Below are 19806 nucleotides of genomic sequence, written 5' to 3'. Positions count from 1 at the left end.
GATAGTACATGTTTCCTAGCTCCTGCACTGACCTGTGAAAATGAGGAAATACCCCGGAAATCAGGCTAAATATTTACTAATAACAAACCTTTGGTAACCGAACGTGTTAGCAGAGAGGCTTTTGTAAAGTTTAGCATAGTCAGCTGGTTGATGGACTTTTTAAACCAATAGAACTCAAAGGGTGAGAGTCAACAGTTCCCGATCCTCCACTGGTTCACCACAAGGGTGCGTCCTTTCCCCTCTGTTTGTACTGTACAGTAATGATTGTCAGAGTAATCACGACTCTGGACACATCATTAGGTTTGCAGACAACTTGGTTATGGTGAGTCTTTTACAGGATGGGGAGGTGAGCCACGGCCCAGTGGTGGAGGAGTTCTTGCTTATAATAACTTAATGTCACGAAAACCAAGGGTATGGTTAAATGAGATCCAGAAGCTCTCACTGCCACCAAATGCAGACTCTTATAGATGGTGAGCTAGTGGAGACCGATGGTCGATACAAATATATCTTGGCCCTTTCCTTGACAGCAAACTTGAGTTTTGAGCCCAATATGTATGCTATCTTCCCGGGGGAACTCTTTTACAGATCGTTCATTGCATCCATATTTACATTCAATATGATCTGCTGTTTCGGTGATCTAAACTTCAGGCTGGGTAACATTGTGAAACAAAGTAGTAGGATCGTTGGCATGAACTTAACCCACCTTTTTTTTTACCTGTATCAGTCATAAGTCGTATGTAAGGCGCAATCCATTCTGAGGGACCCCCAGCATCCCTTGTTTGTTGAATTTATGTTGCTTCTCAGGGCACCGATGCAGGCTCCCTAAGTTTAGGTCTAAACTCTCCTTCCTGCCAGCTGCTATCAGCTTTCTCAATAAGCTGTAGTAGTACTGGTAGTTGTGTATTGCTGTATATTGTTTTTGTGTATATTTATTGTCATGTGTTCAATGTGTTTTTAACCACGTGCTGCGAAATGAATAACCCCCCCGGGGATAATAAAGACGACTCTACACGCACATGTGCACAGCTATCTGTGCTGTGGACTACCACGCCATGCTTGGATTCTTTATGAATTTTTCCCTGTGTCTATGCCCCTATGGCTGCATTTACACAGGAAGCCCAATTCGGATCTTTTTGCCACTAACTGGTCTTTTGACCAATCAGATCAGATATTTTGTCAAAAACATTTCAGAAATGGGCTGCCTGTGAAAATGCAGCCAAAGTAAACGGGTGAGCTAATGTAGCTGCATACCAGGGGTCATCTGTTAATTCAAGGACATGTGATATCTTGTCGATGATTCATGACTTCCTGTATTGATTGGCTACCATTACTGATATTAATTTAATATCCATGGCCATGTCGCTATGCTCTGCTCTGTGTGTTTCAGGAACACCTGAGTCACATCGGCCCTGAAGAGTTTGTACAAGCCTTTGTTCAGAAAGACAAACTGGATAGCACTCAGGTATAGTATACGGCACTTTGTCAGTGGAAATAACATTACAATATACTGCTGTGTGAATCATTTTTTTGCCTTTTGAAAAGAGTGTGAGAGAGAGAGAGAGAGAGAGTGTTTCAGCATCACTAATTGGAAGGCAGTTCTATAGGGCCACTCAGGGGCCAGCAGGTCACTAAGGCCCCGCTCTGCCTGGGGCTCACTTTAATGATGATGACTGGACACAACACACAGTCACATACACACAGTTGCACGCACGCACATACACACACACACTAAGTTATTTTTATCTCTCCATCTCTCTTGCACACGCTCCTTTGCAACTTCTCTCTCTTTATTTGCCTGTCTTTTGATGCTTTCTTGCTCTCTGTGTGCTCTCTTTTTCTCTCCCTCTCTCTCTCGCTGCAGTAATTGCCCTATTTCCATTGTCTCTGCCAGCTGCTGATGACATTAACACAGGGAGGGGGTGGGTCGGTGGGTCTGTCTGTCTGTCTGTCTGTCTGTAGTTAGATAGATGCCTCCATAACATCAGACAAAACCCCTATAGCACCTATAGCTTCAACCCAGTCAGCCCACTGGGCAAACACACTGGTTGAATCAACTTTTCCACGCCATTTCAATGAAATGACATTGGACCAACATGGAATAGATGTTGAATTGAGATCTGGGTCCAGCTATAACTTATATTATCATGGTGAAATCGTTTACACTTTCAATCCACATAAAATGACAACAATGTACTCCTTTAATGATCATTGAGGGTCTGATTCAGACTCAATAGTGGAATTGAAAAAGGAAGAAACCCATTGAGACACAGCGTAAACCGAGCCCGTGCACTTGGGCAGATACTGTGTGTGACTGTGTGAGAGCAAAGTCTAGCATGACGCTCATCTCAATATCTGCGGCGCTGCTCATGGCAACACCATTTCGCAAGAGTCTACCTTTAAACATACAATGAAAACAGCAACAAACAACAACAAAAAACACATCATTGAGAGATGATCGGCCCACAGAAAACATTTACACCTCTCGTCAACAGTTGTGCGACACACTTTTAAACTCACTAAGGGGCACTAGTACATCTAGGTGAAGCATTTTTTTTACAGACTGTTCCATGTCTCCGGTGCACATTGGGAAAAGGCAGTCTTGCCTAACTCGGTAAGGACCCTGGGGACTTTAAGTAGCTACCACCTAGTAGACCAAGTCTGGTAACTGCTAGTGGTGAAGGAGAGCAGGCTACCAAGGTAGAGAGGGGGCCTTGTAGATAAACACATACAAATGTAGCTGCGCATGTAAAGCGAGGTCCAGCCCACCATTTGATACAAGATGCAATGGTGGGTTTGCAACTTGGCATTTGAAACAAAACGCAAAGATGCATGATAAGCTCAGTTCAGTCTCTTTAACACAGAAGAGGCTGCATGCATATACAATAAGTCACCATAATCAAGCTTGAACAAGCTTCCTTCTAGCCTCAAAACTGTTCCGAAAATAAAAAAAACTATTCCAGTTTAAGCTTCCTCACAAGATTATCTACATGAACTTTGTAAGACAGCTTATCGTCCAACCAAAGACCAAGGTATTTGTATGATGACACCTTTTCAATGGGTGTGCCACAGGCATCAAAATGCTAACCTTCTCTGGCTGAGAGGGAGCTCTGGTAAAGGTCATGAAGTGGACTTAACATGGACTTATTGTAAGTCAATAAAACACAGACTTAAGTCCATGTTAAGTCTACTTATCTCAAGTCTGGATAGGTGGCCTAGTAAGGTGGCCCTCTGTGGTCCTGATTGTGTGCTTGTGTCTCTTGCAGCCGTGTTTCAGTGAGCAGAAGAAGAAGACCACTAACTTGGAGGCTTATGTCAGGTGGTTCAACAGGCTGTGCTACCTGGTGGCCACTGAGATCTGCATGGTAAATGATTTCACATGTTATTCTCATCTTTGTTGTGCAATGTGGCATTACTACCCTCAGATCATCCCCATTGTGAGTAGCATTACTACCCTCAGATCATCCCCATTGTGAGTAGCATTACTACCCTCAGATCCCCATTGTAAGTAGCATTACTACCCTCAGATCCTAATTGTGAGTAGCATTACTACCCTCAGAACCCCATTGTGAGTAACAGTACTACTCTCAGATCCCCATTGTGAGTAACAGTACCACCCTCAGATCCCCATTGTGAGTAACATTACCACTCTCAGATCCCAATTGTGAGTAACAGTACCACCCTCAGATCCCAATTATGAGTAACATTACCACTCTCAGATCCCAATTGTGAGTAACATTACTACCCTTAGATCCCAATTGTGAGTAACATTACCACTCTCAGATCCCCATTGTGAGTAACATTACTACCCTCAGATCCCCATTGTGAGTAACATTACCACTTTCAGATCCCAATTGTGAGTAACATTACTACCCTCAGATCCCCATTCAAATCAAATGTATTTATAAAGCCCTTCTTACATCAGCTGATATCTCAAAGTGCTGTACAGACACCGAGCCTAAAACCCCAAACAGCAAGCAATGCAGGTGTAGAAGCACGGTGGCTAGGAAAAACTCCCTAGCAAGGCCAAAACCTAGGAAGAAACCTAGAGAGGAACCAGGCTATGAGGGGTGGCCAGTCTTCTTCTGGCTGTGCCAGGTGGAGATTATAACAGAACATGGCCAAGATGTTCAAATGTTCATAAATGACCAGCATGGTTAAATAATAATAATAATAATCACAGTAGTTGTCAAGGGTGCAACAAGTCAGCACCTCAGGAGTAAATGTCAAGTTGGCTTTTTATAACCGATCATTGAGAGTATCTCTACCACTCCTGCTGTCTCTAGAGAGTTGAAAACAGCAGGTCTGGGACAGGTAGCACGTCCGGTGAACAGGTCAGGGTTCCATAGCCGCAGGCAGAACAGTTGAAACTGGAGAAGGAGATTGTGAGTAGCATTACTACCCTCAGATCCCCATTGTGAGTAACATTACTACCCTCAGATCCCCATTGTGAGTAGCATTACTACCCTCCAATCCCCATTGTGAGTAGCATTACTACCCTCAGATCCCCATTGTGAGTAGCATTACTACCCTCAGATCCCCATTGTGAGTAGCATTACTACCCTCAGATCCCCATTGTGAGTAGCATTACTACCCTCAGATCCCCATTGTGAGTAACATTACTACCCTCAGATCCCCATTGAGAGTAGCATTACTACCCTCAGATCCCCATTGAGAGTAGCATTACTACCCTCAGATCCCCATTGTGAGTAACATTACTACCCTCAGATCCCCATTGTTAGTAGCATTACTACCCTCCAATCCCCATTGTTAGTAGCATTACTACCCTCAGATCCCCATTGTGAGTAGCATTACTACCCTCAGATCCCCATTGTGAGTAGCATTACTACCCTCAGATCCCCATTGTGAGTAGCATTACTACCCTCATATCCCCATTGTTAGTAGCATTACTACCCTCATATCCCCATTGTGAGTAGCATTACTACCCTCATATCCCCATTGTGAGTAGCATTACTACCCTCATATCCCCATTGTTAGTAGCATTACTACCCTCAGATCCCCATTGTGAGTAGCATTACTACCCTCATATCCCCATTGTTAGTAGCATTACTACCCTCCAATCCCCATTGTTAGTAGCATTACTACCCTCAGATCCCCATTGTGAGTAGCATTACTACCCTCATATCCCCATTGTGAGTAGCATTTTCTACTCTCAGATCCCCATTGTGAGTAGCATTACTACCCTCAGATCCCCATTGTGAGTAACATTACTACCCTCAGATCCCCATTGTGAGTAACATTACTACCCTCAGATCCCCATTGTGAGTAACATTACTACCCTCAGATCCCCATTGTGAGTAACATTACTACCCTCAGATCCCCATTGTGAGTAGCATTACTACCCTCAGATCCCCATTGTGAGTAACATTACTACCCTCAGATCCCCATTGTGAGTAACATTACTACCCTCTGATCCCCATTGTGAGTAACATTACTACCCTCAGATCCCCATTGTGAGTAGCATTACTACCCTCAGATCCCTATTGTGAGTAGCATTACTACCCTCCGATCCACATTTTGACTGAGGCAGTATACTTTCTTCCCAGAACTGGGCCAAGTATATTTAGTTTTGCATCTAATTTACATCCAGTATATCTCACTACCAGCTTGTTTATGTATCCTCTCAGCCTGCTAAGAAGAAGCAGAGGGCCCAGGTGATTGAGTTCTTCATCGATGTGGCCAGAGAGTGCTTCAACATCGGCAACTTCAACTCCCTCATGGCCATCATCTGTGAGTGTCTCGGCTGTATCCCACACGATACAAGATCATACACTGATATTTGGCAATATACTGACATTTGACATGTGTCTGCTACTCTAGCTGGTATGAATATGAGTCCTGTGTCTCGGCTGAAGAAGACCTGGGGGAAAGCCAAGACTGCCAAGTTCTTCATTCTGGAGGTACAACTCACTAATATAGAACAGTATGTCCTTGGTAGAATATGGAGAAAACACTTTACCTGCCTATTAAATTAGAATTGAATGCGGGCTGAACTTCCTGATTTGGCCTCGTTTTTAGGCTTGGTCATTAAGAAATGCAGCAGCTATGACTGAAGCTAAACGAGAGTTGTCTTGGGGTTGGGTGGTTTAATATGCTTGTCTCTTGTGTGTTTGTTTGCACGTGGTAAGCGTTTGTACACTCACTCTAACAAAACAGTACACAATTAAGGTCACTCACCCCTCTAAATAACTTGAAATAGTCTAACCAGGTCTTGTCTTGAAGTTGCCTAGGCTAGTTAGTACCAGCCAACCTCTTTCGCCAATTAGCTTCAGCCAGCTGGTGTGCGACCAGGGCAAAGGGAGTTTGACATTGGAAAGTCTATCCCTGGGGCTAGTTATGGACTATCAATAAATTACACAATTTAAATGGGACAATATTTTCATGTTTCTCATGTTTTAGTTGTCATATTAAATGTTTTCAATATTTGTATATGAATTTTTACAATTCATAGTTGGTTTGAGGTTTTTAAGTCATTGAAATGTGGACCTATTGACCTTTTAACATATTGTCCCATGTGCATTGTGTAATTTAATGATAGTCCCTAACTAACCCCATAGGGATATCAAATGTCATACCAAATTGACCATGGGCATTACGTTCAGGTCACACACTGTGTTACAAATGGATGATTACTTGGATGCTGCCAGTCGTAAGCATGTGGGCATGTGGCCATGCCAAGGAAAACTGTTACGGTACTCTTCATTCCGTGACATACCATTTTTTTTAAATAATCTTACAAATCTCTGTTTTGGACGAGACTGTCTTTACAACCAAAATCATCCGATTTACACTGTGTAGTCAATTTGGACACTAGAATAAATGTTTCTGATATAGATGCCACATAGGCCGTTTTCAAAATGAGAAGTTTCTTTTTAAGGGCAGTCAGTCTTTAAAAACATGGTTTTAGTGCCACAATAAGGTGGGGCCAATGCTTATCATGGACATCTTTGTAATGCTATGTTGTTCTCCCATACAGCATCAGATGGACCCTACTGGAAACTTCTACAACTACAGAACAGCACTGAGGGGAGCTGCCCACAGGTCCCAGACTGCTAATAGCAACAGGGAGAAGGTAGCCTACAGTTCAACCCAGTATTCTCTATTTCATCTAACTCTGACCTAAACTATTGGACTCACCTGACCCAGTTTCTTGTATCAAAACCCAGTGCACTAAACTTTAAATGAATTATTTTTCTATATATCTCTCTTTCTATCTCTCTTTTTTTTAGATTGTGATTCCCTTCTTCAGCCTACTGATCAAAGATATCTACTTCCTGAATGAGGGATGTGCCAACCGCTTGCCCAATGGCCATGTTCATTTTGCGGTAAGGCTACAAATATTATACTGATACTTAAAAATGTAGGATTTTCTTTTATTCTCTCTCGCTCTCTCTAATGGGGCGTGTCCTTTGTTAATTTTGTTTTCAGAAATTTGTGGAGTTGGCTCGTCAGGTGGGCGAGTTTATGACGTGGAAACAGATGGAGTGTCCATTTGAGACAGACAGGAGCATCCTACACTACCTCCACACTGCTCCCATCTTCAGTGAGGATGGTAAGACACACAGTCGCACCTAACAAAAAAAACGTGTTTTTGCAGCACGAGCAATCATTGCTTCAACATTTCTCTATTGAAAATGAGATACTTTTTCTAAGCTGGGGAATTTTGATTGGCAGCACCACCTAGTGGGAATTTTTTTGTAATCCTCCACTCAGAGCACAGATATTGGTAATGTGATCAGTCTGCCGTTCAAATTTTTTTGGGGAAAACATGGTGGCTGTTTTGAGATGTAGTGAGAGAAAATCATCTCCCGTTATGAAATTAAATGTTGGCCATGCACGTCTAAAATGTTTCTTCACTATAATATTTGATCATGATACATTAATACATACATACAGTGTTCAGTTTCATGTTTATCTGACAAGAATATCCACGCTGGGGTGCATGCTAATCGATTAGCATGCTAATCATAGCCCATGTATATTCAATGTGACAAACTGTCTAAATTAGCTAGCCACATACATTGTTACCTAGCTATACCCATTTACATTTTGTTTTTCATTTGAGTTTTTTGTATGTTTAAGTAGCTGGCTAGCTAGTTTAACCGGTGCTGTACTGCACCGCTGTAACTCTGCGTTGTGTGTGGTTGAGACTATAGACGTGGACTTTGGAGATCAGATAGTTTTAATTAAGCAGAACTCACTCTCTGCATCCTGCATCTGCATCCAAAAGTAAATAAAACATTTGTAGAGCACATATGTTCTGAGAATCGTTGCCTCTTTCTACAACAGATGCACAATAGGAGGGACTGGGATCATTCGAGGAGCTAGCCATCGTTCACACATACAATAGCCTGCTAATACCTTAGCTAGCTATTAACCACATGTTGAATTCAGAATGTTGATATCATCCTAAAAAGTACAATTACAAGTGCATCTTAACAATACCATCCACTTATGAGTAACCTCTAAATATACAACATTATTCATGAACAAAACACTGTGTGTATGACTTTGTACTTAAAAGAATCAAACTTTTCTGAAGAAAACAGAAAAAGCGTGCCTACCTCTCATAGTGCATCAAAATGATTTGAACACGAGCACGCAGGGCAAAACGTGAGTACACACTCCCCTTCTCCCAGGATGCAGGCATGCATAATAACAAATCAACACGACATATTAATATATGAACCTGGTGAAATTCACAGAGTACTTTAACAACTGTTACACTAGCTTAATACCATTCACATCTTTCTAGCTTATGATTATGAAGTTAAGACTGCTAAATCTAGTCTTTATCTTTATGTCTGCATTGCCATTTACTTGACTGGCAGCAGGTTGAGTGGATGAACAGGGCAGAGACAACATCTCTTTGTTGCTTGATTGTGGGGCGGCAGGGTAGCCTAGTGGTTAGAGCGTTGAACTAGTAACCGGAAGGTTGTGAGTTCAAACCCCTGAGCTGACAAGGTACAAATCTGTCGTTCTGCCCCTGAACAGGCAGTTAACCCACTGTTCCCAGGCCGTCATTGAAAATAAGAATTTGTTCTTAACTGACTTGCCTGGTTAAATAAAGGTAAAATAAAAAAAAAAATAAAATAAAAAATTGTTAGCTGATTATTTTTAGTACAGCTGTGGCAGTCAACAGGCAATAACAAACTATAGGAGATAAGCAAATAAATGGGGAGATAAAGATTGGAATTGATCTACAGTGACTTTGGTACCCTTCCCGAGATCTGTGCCTCAACACAGTCCTGTCTCGGAGCTCTACGGACAATTCCTTCGACCTCATGGATTGGTTTTTGCTCTGACATTAACTGTCAACTGTGGGACCTTATATAGACAGGTGTGTGCCTTTTCAAATCATGTCCAATCAATTGAATTTACCACAGGTAGACTCCAATGAAGTTGTAGAAACATCTCAAGGATGATCAATGGAAACAGGAGGCACCTGAGCTCAATTTTTGAGTCTCATAGCAAAGGGTCTGAATACTTATGTAAATAAGGTATTTGCAAAAATGTTTTCATTTTGTCATTCTGGGGTATTGTGTGCAGATTGCTGAGAAAAAAAATGTTATTTAATCCATTTTAGAATAAGGCTGTAATGTAACAAAATTTGGAAAAAGTCAAGGGGTCTGAATACATTCCGAAGGCACTGTACGCTTTATATGAAATATATTTTTCATGTCTATGTTACACATAGCTCATCAATGCTCCAATGTCTACAAAATTGCTCTGCAATATTTCCCCCCCAGAAATTCTAGTATCATAATTTTACAGTTCAAAATTATAGTCACACATCACAGTGAATACACGGCTGAAACTGATACAAAGTATCAGATTTGAATATGTAATTGATGCTTTCTTTTTCTGTCATCCCTAGGACTCTATCTGGCATCCTATGAGAGTGAGAGTCCAGAGAACCAGGTGGAGAAGGACAGATGGAAAGCACTCAGGTAAGACAGATATCTCTATTTATATACTGCATGTATATGTATATTATGTATATTTATATACTGTATGTGTATATTATATATATACACATACATATATATGTGTGTATGTATGTATATATAAATATGTATGTATATATATATACACACACACACACACACACACACACACACTGTATATATATATATATATATATATATATATATATATATATATATATACATACATACATACAGTGGGGCAAAAAAGTATTTAGTCAGCCACCAATTGTGCAAGTTCTCCCACTTAAAAAGATGAGAGAGGCCTGTAATTTTCATCATAGGTACACTTCAACTGTGACAGACAAAATGAGAGAAAATAATTCAGAAAATCACATTGTAGGATTTTTTATGAATTTATTTGCAAATTATGGTGGAAAATAAGTATTTATACATACATACATACATACACTGAGTGTATAAAACTAGGAATACCTGCTCTTTCCATGGCATAGACCAGGTGAATCGAGGTGAAAGGTATGAACCCTTATTGATGTCACACATCCACTTCAGTCATTGTAGATAAAGGTGAGGAGACAGGTTAAAGACATATTTTTAAGCCTTGAGACAATTGAGACATGGGCCGTGTATGTGTGCCATTCAGAGGGTGAACAAACAAGAAAAAACGGGGTATGGATGTAGGTCCCAGGCGCACCCGTTTGAATGTGTCAAGAACTGAAATGTTCCATGTGTATCAAGAATGGTCCACCACCCAAAGGACATCCAGCCAACTTGACACAACTGTAGGAAGCATTGGAGTTAATATGGGCCTAGGTCTGTTGCGGTGACTGTATTACCGCCATACCGGCAGTCAAATTCCACATGACCGTTTAGTCACGGTTAAGCACATTGCTTATATTTACCTTACCTCCCGTATCCTACCTCATTTGCACATACTGTATATAGACTTTTTCTACTGTATTATTTACTGTATGTTTGTTTATTCCATGTGTAACTCTGTGTTGTTGTCGAACTGCTTTGCTTTATCTTGGCCAGGTTGCAGTTGCAAATGAGAACTTGTTCTCAACTAGCATACCTGGCTAAATAAAGGTGAAATAAAAATAATAATATTCAACAGGAGTTTAACCTACCTGGCATGAAAATTAACCATGGGGAAAGCGTCCTCCATTCGCTATTTAAGTGCGTTTCGATACAAGTGCATTAAAATCGTCCATTCTAAATCAAAACAAATGTCACACATATATTATTTAGCATATGTAAAGAGAAGATTAATCAAGAAAAGTCTGATGTGTGACAATATTAGCCAATCACTTGTGAATTATATATTATCACTTGTGAATGATGCATAAGGAACAATGCCTTTTTTCCCCAACTTTTTCTAATCACAGTTACACACCTCATGTAGCCTAGCCCATAAAAAAAAGGTGTTTTGATGCTAGTGGTTGTATTAATTTGGGATCTATCGCATCCCACAACTGTCCCAGACTATGTTTGGAATATTTATTTCTCGCACAGAATAGAATAGGTCAACTTTTGTATTATGGGGGATAGTAGATTGACATATGCTACTGCTTTTGCTGTTTGTTAGGCCTACTCATAAATGTGGACTGTTCTTCCAATTTGCACCTCGGAATTGGATAAGGACGCAAGCAGTTGTGTCCCCGATGTGTCTGGCTTCATTTGAAGCCTGTGAGAAAGACCAGCTCACGTGACTTAGAGCCATGCGAGTGAGAGGGTTTCCGATTGCGCAGCGCACTCCGGGAAACAAAAGGAATGGATTTTTTAAGGGTGCATTACAGCCACAAAGGGGATGCCGCCGCCGTGAAATTCGAGGCATTATCAAGTGCTTGTCAAATTGTGAATGAGAGATTATTGGAGTGTGTACAGCCTGCGCAAAACACAAAGCAGAACTCATGCCTTTCAAGATACCTTTTTTCAAATCATCATTACAATCTCATCATGCAGCCATACAATGTATAAAAAAAATCTAAACATATAGCCCAACGTTTGTAAAGTTACATTAGCAACTCTAAATTAAGCATATAGGAGAACCTATTTATTTGTTAACCGCTCACAGGCATGTGTGCACTCCCTCAAATCGTTTGGAGACAATATTTCTAGTTTATTCAGCTTTGTTCAATTGTATTCTTCATACTATAAAATAATATAAAATAATGCCACGGATTGACAAGCAAATTTGTCTGCTAAATTAACTAGTGTAGCCCACAGCCATTTGGCATAGCCAGATCAGGTCCTAACATAAGGACAACTCAAGAGTATGCTATTCTGTTCTTCTGAAATAGACTACATTTTCTTCATGTCATGTTTCTTTAGACGTGTCTAAAATACATCATGGATTTATTGTGAATGTGTAGGCTATATTACATGGGTTTATTAGACTTCAAGCTATCTCCTGAAGTCAGGAGATGCTAAATATGTTTATGTTAATTACCGGTCGATTACCATGAGACCGACCGTTATTTGCTTGACAATCATCGACTGACGAAATTTCATGACCGCCACAGCACTACACGGGCCAGCGTTCCTGTGGAATGCTTTCAACACCGTGTAGTCCATGCCCCAACGAATTGAGGCTGTTCTGAGGGCAAAAGTGGCACCCTTCCCTCCCCCCTTTTGAGGCATGGAATCTACAAGGTGTCAAAAGCGTTCCACAGGGATAATCGCCTGGCATCTACTACCATGCCCCATACAAAGGCGCTGGTCAGTCGATGTCATGGAAAGAGCAGGTGGACCACTTCTAAGATGCTTTTTTAAAATTGTGAAACAAACAAGAAATAACAACAAAAATAAAACAGAACTTTAGCGTGCATAACTATTCACCCCCCCCCCCCCCCCCCCCCCCCCCAAAGACAATACTTTGTAGAGCCACCTTTTGCAGCAATTATAGCTGCACGTCTCTTGGGGTATGTCTCTCTAAGCTTGGCACATCTAGCCACTGGGATTTTTGCCCATTCTTCTTGGCAAAACTGCTCCAGCTCCTTCAAGTTGGATGGGTTCCGCTGGTGTACCGCAATCTTTAAGTCATACCACCGATTCTCAATTGGATTGAGGTCTGACCTTTGACTAGGCCATTTCAAGACATTTAAATGTTTCCCCTAAACCACTCAAGTGTTGCTTTAGCAGTATTCTTAGGGTCATTGTCCTGCTGGAAGGTGAACCTCCATCCCAGTCTCAAATCTCTGGAAGACTGAACAGGTTTCCCTCAACAATTTCCCTGTATTTAGCGCCATCCATCATTCCTTAAATTCTGACCAGTTTCCCAGTCCCCGCCGATAGAAAACATCCCCACAGCGTGATGCTTCCACCACAATGCTGGATGGTGTTCTCGGGGTGATGGGAGGTGTTGGGTTTGCACCAGGCAACGTTTTCCTTGATGGCCAAAAAGCTCAATTTTAGTCTCATCTGACCAGAGTACCTTCTTCCATATGTTTGGGGAGTCTCTCAGATGACTTTTTGCGAACACCAAATGTGTTTGCTTATTTTTCTCTTTAAGCAATGCCTTTTTTCTGGCCATTCTTCCGTAAAGCCCAGCTCTGTGGAATGTACGGCTTAAAACGGTCCTATGGACAGATACTCCAGTCTCCGCTGTGGAGCTTTGCAGCTCCTTCAGGGTTATCTTTGGTCTCTTTGTTGCCTCTCTGGTTAATTCCCTCCTTGCCTGGTCCATGAGTTTTGGTGGGCAGCCCTCTCTTGGCAGGTTTGTTGTGGTGCCATATTCGTTCAATTTTTTTATAATGGATTTAATGGTGCTCCGTGGGATGTTCAAAGTACCTGATATTTTTTTATAACCCAGCCCTGATCTGTACTTCTCCACAACTTTGTCTCTGACCTGTTTGGAGAGTTCCTTGGTCTTCATGGTGCCGCTTGCTTAGTGGTGTTGCAGATTCTGGGGCCTTTCAGAACAGGTGTATATATACTGAGATCATGTGAAAGATCATGTGGCACATAGGTTACACACAGGTGGACTTTATTTAACTCATTAATAAGTTGACTTCCGAAGGTAATTGGATGCACCAGATCTTATTTAGGGGCTTCATAGCAAAGGGGGTGAATACATATGCACGCACCACTTTTATGTTTTTATTATAGTTTCGTTTTTAAAGCAAGTCATTTTTTTCATTTCACTTCACCAGTTTGGACTATTTTGTGTATGTCCATTACATGAAATCCAAATAAAAATCTATTTCAATTACAGGTTGTAATGCAACAAAATAGGAAAAACGCCAAGGGGGATGAATACTTTTGCCAGGCACTGTATATAAAATACATGTATTATTATTATATAGCCTAATGAGTGACATAGTCAGCTCAATCAAATGTGAAATGAAAAGCTGCAGTTGTAAAATCTTATTTTGTCGTACCTTATTTAAACCACCTGTGTCTTTCCTCCTGTCTTTCTCCAGATCTAATATTCTGGGGAAGACAAAAGAGTTAAAAGAGCTAAGAGAGCACCATGGCAGCTAACCCTCAGGCCAGCCCAGCGAGGGAGGGAGTCGGTGTACTGCACTACAACAAACTGTGAAGGAGCCTAGCTGGTACTTAGGTGTTTTTCTACACATGAAGAATAGAAATGAGGAAACAATCATGATGAACGGGATTCATCACCAACATGACCAGTAAAAACAAGAAAAGAAGAACAAACGTCAACAAGCGGTGAAAAGTGAAGCTATCATGGACACTGACTGGAGTATAAGGCCATGGTTTGACTATTGTACATTGGCTACATTGGGTACTGTATGTTAGTGAGGGATAGATCTATCCCTCCATCTTGTTGCATATTTACTCTTTGGGCTCATGTTTGCTACCAGAGTGTTCAGTTACAGGGACAGGGAAATCTACTGCTTTTTTAAATGAAATTCCTACTGAAATTGTTGTTATATTATCGTATTTCTCTATCCTTTCTTTCACTCCCCCACTTCCTCACTCCCCTTCTCTCTCACACCTACACCTTATTTTTGTTGTGAATGTTTTCTATTGTACTGTAAGAATCTGGTAAAAGTAAGAGTTACTATGATGGGAAGGGCACTGGCTTGCCCACTTACTGGCTTGCCCACTTACTGGCTTGCCCACTTGTGTTTGTTCCTCGAAAGACTACTAATGATGACTACTATTGAGTACTTGCATTGACTGGAGAAGCCTACAGCATTATATCATTCCACATACAGTACATAAATACATAGACAATATAGTGTGTGTCTGCAGGGCTGGCTCCAGGCATAAGCGCTTAGGGCACGCGGTCGCTAGGGGGCCCCTGGCCAAAACATTTAAAACATTTTTGGGGGAACTCCATCGGGGTCTCAACTTTCTATTGAGAGTTAAACTAGTATAATACACCAGGTGCAATTTAGAAATGTGGTTGTGCATCAACAGTGTTTCTCTTGTTATGTCAGTCACTCAATTACCTGACAATTAGCCATCCCAATGTTTTGATTGGTAGTAAGTCTAGCCAGCTATCTAAACGTGTAATAATCATGGCTGAATAATGACCGGGCATGTGCCCAGAGGCCCTGATCTCCAGGGGACATCCACTGATTTTGTTAGTCATTATCACTCAGATATCATATTAACATGTCATAAGTCATGGCAAAATATGTAGAATTGCAGGAAATTTGCTTTAAAACTGCTAACCTTTCTCTCCACCCCATTGGAAAATGGGTAGAATTGCATGAAATTAGGTGTAAAACTGTAAATGTTTTCACTGCGCCATACTCAAAATGAGTATAATTGCATTAAATGTGTTGTAAAATTGCACAATTTTCTCTCCGCCCCATGGTAAAATGTGTATAATTGCAGGAAATGAAATTCAAAGCAGACATTTTCTCTCTGCCATCAAGAGGGGAGCCACTAAAATGTTTTGCCTCTCTCTTAGGGCCCCCAAAAGGCTAGATTCAGTCGTGTGTGTGTGCGTGTGCGTGTGTATAATTCCCTCATCTCATTACATTTGGATGAGTTGTCAACTATTGTGAAATCAACAAAAAATGTCACCATGTCATTGGATTTAGGTTAAAGGTCAGGAGAAAAAAATACGAAATGCCCTAACGTTGATTACTTCCAATGAGTTTTCCACGTTGATTCAACATCATCACATAGATTTTTTTGGATTGAAATGCTATGGAAACAACGTTGATTCAACCAGTTTTTGCACAGTGGGCAGGGTATTCTCATCGCCATGTATTAATCTACTGTACCTGTACATTTTAGGATTGGGGGCTTGGGATATCAGTGTTGTTTACTCCTATGTGAAAATGAATTGTGCCATGAAAACGACAGCAAAACAATCAATCATGTCCAGAGCCAGGCCTGTGTATAGATTGTGTATATATGACTACTTTTCCCATGTAGCCCCTGACATCTTTCTGCTCTCCAGGAAGTAGTCTCTCTCTGACTGATGTTCAGTTGTCTGATATTTATGGAGATTTCTGTAATGACAGATGTATTTGGTTTTGTTTTGTTATTATTTTATTGTATTCCTCTATTGAAAACAAAGTCTTCTAAATGGCATGCTAAAGACAGTGTTTTAAAGGGGCATTATATGTAGGGTTCCACAAATGAAATACTGGAGGGATTATAGACCACTTTGGAATATGAGCGATGTGATTACATGTTGTTAAGAGACAGTTCTGATTCATTTTCATATGATGTTCAAGTGATGCATTTATAGCCCTTTCCTTCTTTAAACAACAATCTCTCGCTCACTCCTCTCTCTCTCTCTCTCTCTCTCTCTCTCTCTCTCTCTCTCTCTCTCTCTCTCTCTCTCTCAAAGCAGTTTTGAAATTGTTTTGAAATAGTCATTTAACTCTTCCCCTACCCAGTTGCCTACACCCATGTCATGCCACACTGTGTGCTGTCCTGTAGGATCAGGAGTTATCCAAGGTAGTTGTTTTCAGTGCAGTGTTTTCAGTGAAGTGTGTGTGCGTGTGACACCCTGAAGCAGGCAGATCACTGATACCATTTTATTTACTGGTCAGATTACAAGATTCTGACTTAAATAAATGGCTTTTAATCAAATGTAACCCTGCTCAATGTGTTGATTTCATAGTACTGTAGGTCCATAGGCCTCGCCTACATTGACGTCTTATAAAAATCTAAATGTTCAACGTGTTATGCACCCAGATCTACAGGAGGGCATGTTGTGATGAGACCATTTTAGTAGCTACTATTGCCCATGGAGTGAAATAATGTTAATCACTTCACACATATGTTCAAAATAAGGAACTTGAGTTGACCATGCCAGAGACGACGAGGGTAAGAATTCGGTAAACCATAGAAAGGAGGAAGTAGTAAAGCTCTTGTGTTCATTTTAGTGACTCTGTATGTGCATGTACTCTTGACTGTGTGAAAAAGGAATGTATATTATCACCTTTTGGCTGAATGACAAATAGCATCTAGTAGTGTTTACCTTTGCTCTTCTCACGTCTTCCTCTCCACCACCATTGGTTGTTTGCACTGTTGTTATGGAGTGGTAACAGTTTTCAGCTCTTTACACCTTCTACTGTACTGCATGTGGCTCTTTATAAAGGGGCCAATGTGTAACTTCTGGGTGAAAATTTCAAAATGGTTTAATATACATTTAAATATAATGTTCTTGCAGCTTCACATCTGTAGTTACAAAGGTCGGCACAATGAGACCATAACTCCATCCAGCAATAACAAAACCCTCTCAATGTAATTCAAAATATCACTAGAAACATGGACATGTCATTTGGTATTTGGTATTTTATGAGGATCCCCAGTAGCTTTTGCAAAAGCATCAGCTTCTCTTCCTGGGGTCCACACAAAACATGAAACATGATACAGAACATCAATAGACAAGAACAGCTCAAGGACAAAACTGCATACATTTTTTTTTAAAGGCACACGCAGTTTACATATCAATGCACACACACAAACTATCTAGGTCAAATACTGGCGAGGCGTTGAGCAGTGAGGTGTTGCTTTATCTGTTTTTTGAAACCAGGTTTGCTGATTAGTTGAGCAATATGAGATGGAAGGAAGTTCCATGCAATAAGGGCTTTCTATAAAACTGTACGCTTTCTTGAATTTGTTACGGATTTGGGGACTGTGAAAAGACCTCTGGTGGCATGTTTGATGGGATAAGTGTGTGTGTCAGAGCTGTGTGTAAGTTGACTATGCAAACCATTTGGGATTTTCAACACATTAATGTTCCTTATAAAAAGAAGAAGTGATGTGGTCAGTCTCTCCACAACTCTTAGCCAAGAGAGACTGGCCTGCATAGTATTTATATCAGCCCTCTGATTACAATTAAGAGCAAAACGTGCCGCTCTGTTCTGGGCCAGCTGCAGCTTAACTAGGTCTTTCCTTGCAGCAGTGGACCACACGACTGGACAGTAATCAAGATTAGACAAAACTAGAGCCTGCAGAACTTGCTTTTTGGAGTGTGGTGTCAAAAAAACAGCATCTCTTTACTACGGCTAGACCTCTCCCCATTTTTACAACCATTATGTTTTGACCATGACAGTTTACAATCTAAGGTAACGCTAAGTAATTTAGTCTCCTCAACTTGTTCAACAGCCACACCATTCATTACCAGATTCAGCTGAGGTCTAGCACTTAAGGAATGATTTGTACCAAATACAATGCTCTTAGTTTTAGAGATGTTCAGGACCAGTTTATTACTGGCCACCCATTCCAAAACAGACTGCAACTCTTTGTTAATTAAGGGTTTCAGTGACTTCATCAGCTGTGGTTGCTGATGCGTATAGGGTTGAATCATCAGCATACATGGACACACATGCTTTGTTTAATGCCAATGGCAGGTCATTGGAAAAAATAGAAAAGAGTAGAGGGCCTAGAGAGCTGCCCTGCGGTACAACACACGTTACATGTTTGACATTAGAGAAGCTTCCATTGAAGAAAACTCTTTGAGTTATATTAGATAGATAGCTCTGAATCCACATTATGGCAGAGGTTGAAAAGTCATAGCACAGGTTATGGCCAATAATCAAAGGCTGCACTAAAATCTAACAGTACAGCTCCCACAATCTTCTTATTATTGATTTCTTTCAACAATTCATCAGTCATTTGGGTTTGCTAAGAGCTGGCAGAAAGCTTATAGGTCTGCTGTTAGGACCATTAAAGGCCTCTTTACCCCTCTTGGGTAACGGAATTACTTTGGCTTCCCTCCAGGCCTGAGGACAAAGACTCCTCTAGGCTCAGATTAAAGATATGACAGATAGTAGTGACTATAGAGTTAGCTACCATCCTCAGTAGCTTTCCATCTAAGTTGTCAATGCCAGGAGGTTTGTCATAATTGATCGATAACAATACATTTTCCACCTCTCCCACAGTAACTTTACAAAATTCAAACTTGCAATGGTTTCCTTTCATTATTATTTTTTTTGTGCATGAATACCAATTGCTCACTGTTCGTTATTTGGCATTTCCTGCCTAAGTAAGCCCACTTTGCCAGTGAAATAATCATTAAAATAATTGCCAACATCAAATGGTTTTGTGATGAAAAAGCCACCTGATTCGATGAAAGATGGCGTTGAATTTGTCTTTCTGCCCATCATTTCATTTAAAGTACTCAAAAATTGAGTTTAGTCACATAATTTCTCAATTTGCAATAAGTAAGTCAGTCAGATGTCAAGCCAGACTTATTAGCCACTTATTATTGCCCCATCTCTTTCAACCATACAGGTTTTCAATTCCTCATCAATCCATGGAGCCTTAAACAGTTATAACAGTCAGTTTCTTAACAGGTGCATTTTTATCTATAATTGGAAGAAGCAATTTCATAAATTAATCAAGTGCAGTGTCTGGATGCTACTCATTAATCACATCAGACCAACAACTATTT

At 40.7% G+C, this 19806-nt stretch overlaps 1 protein-coding gene across 1 annotated transcript in view; it reads left to right on the top strand.

Moving 5' to 3' along the window:
* The window catches only part of LOC110488603 (ras-GEF domain-containing family member 1C), a 56998-nt gene extending 39999 nt beyond the window's left edge, over positions 1 to 16999 (top strand). The window contains exons 6-14 of the mRNA XM_036942735.2: positions 1388 to 1462; positions 3264 to 3362; positions 5646 to 5748; positions 5839 to 5918; positions 6995 to 7090; positions 7248 to 7343; positions 7447 to 7570; positions 9896 to 9968; positions 14390 to 16999. Of these exons, the coding sequence (XP_036798630.1) occupies positions 1388 to 1462; positions 3264 to 3362; positions 5646 to 5748; positions 5839 to 5918; positions 6995 to 7090; positions 7248 to 7343; positions 7447 to 7570; positions 9896 to 9968; positions 14390 to 14450 (807 nt within the window). The 3' untranslated portion in view covers positions 14451 to 16999. The remainder of the gene's footprint in view (positions 1 to 1387; positions 1463 to 3263; positions 3363 to 5645; positions 5749 to 5838; positions 5919 to 6994; positions 7091 to 7247; positions 7344 to 7446; positions 7571 to 9895; positions 9969 to 14389) is intronic.
* The last annotated feature ends 2807 nt before the right edge of the window (positions 17000 to 19806 follow it).

The sequence above is a fragment of the Oncorhynchus mykiss genome, chromosome 14 (assembly GCF_057628025.1).
Source record: "Oncorhynchus mykiss isolate SJ-2025 chromosome 14, ASM5762802v1, whole genome shotgun sequence".
Taxonomy (NCBI): Eukaryota; Metazoa; Chordata; class Actinopteri; order Salmoniformes; family Salmonidae; genus Oncorhynchus; species Oncorhynchus mykiss.
Note: the sequence above shows the minus strand (reverse complement) of the source record. Positions and strands in the feature narration are given on the sequence as shown.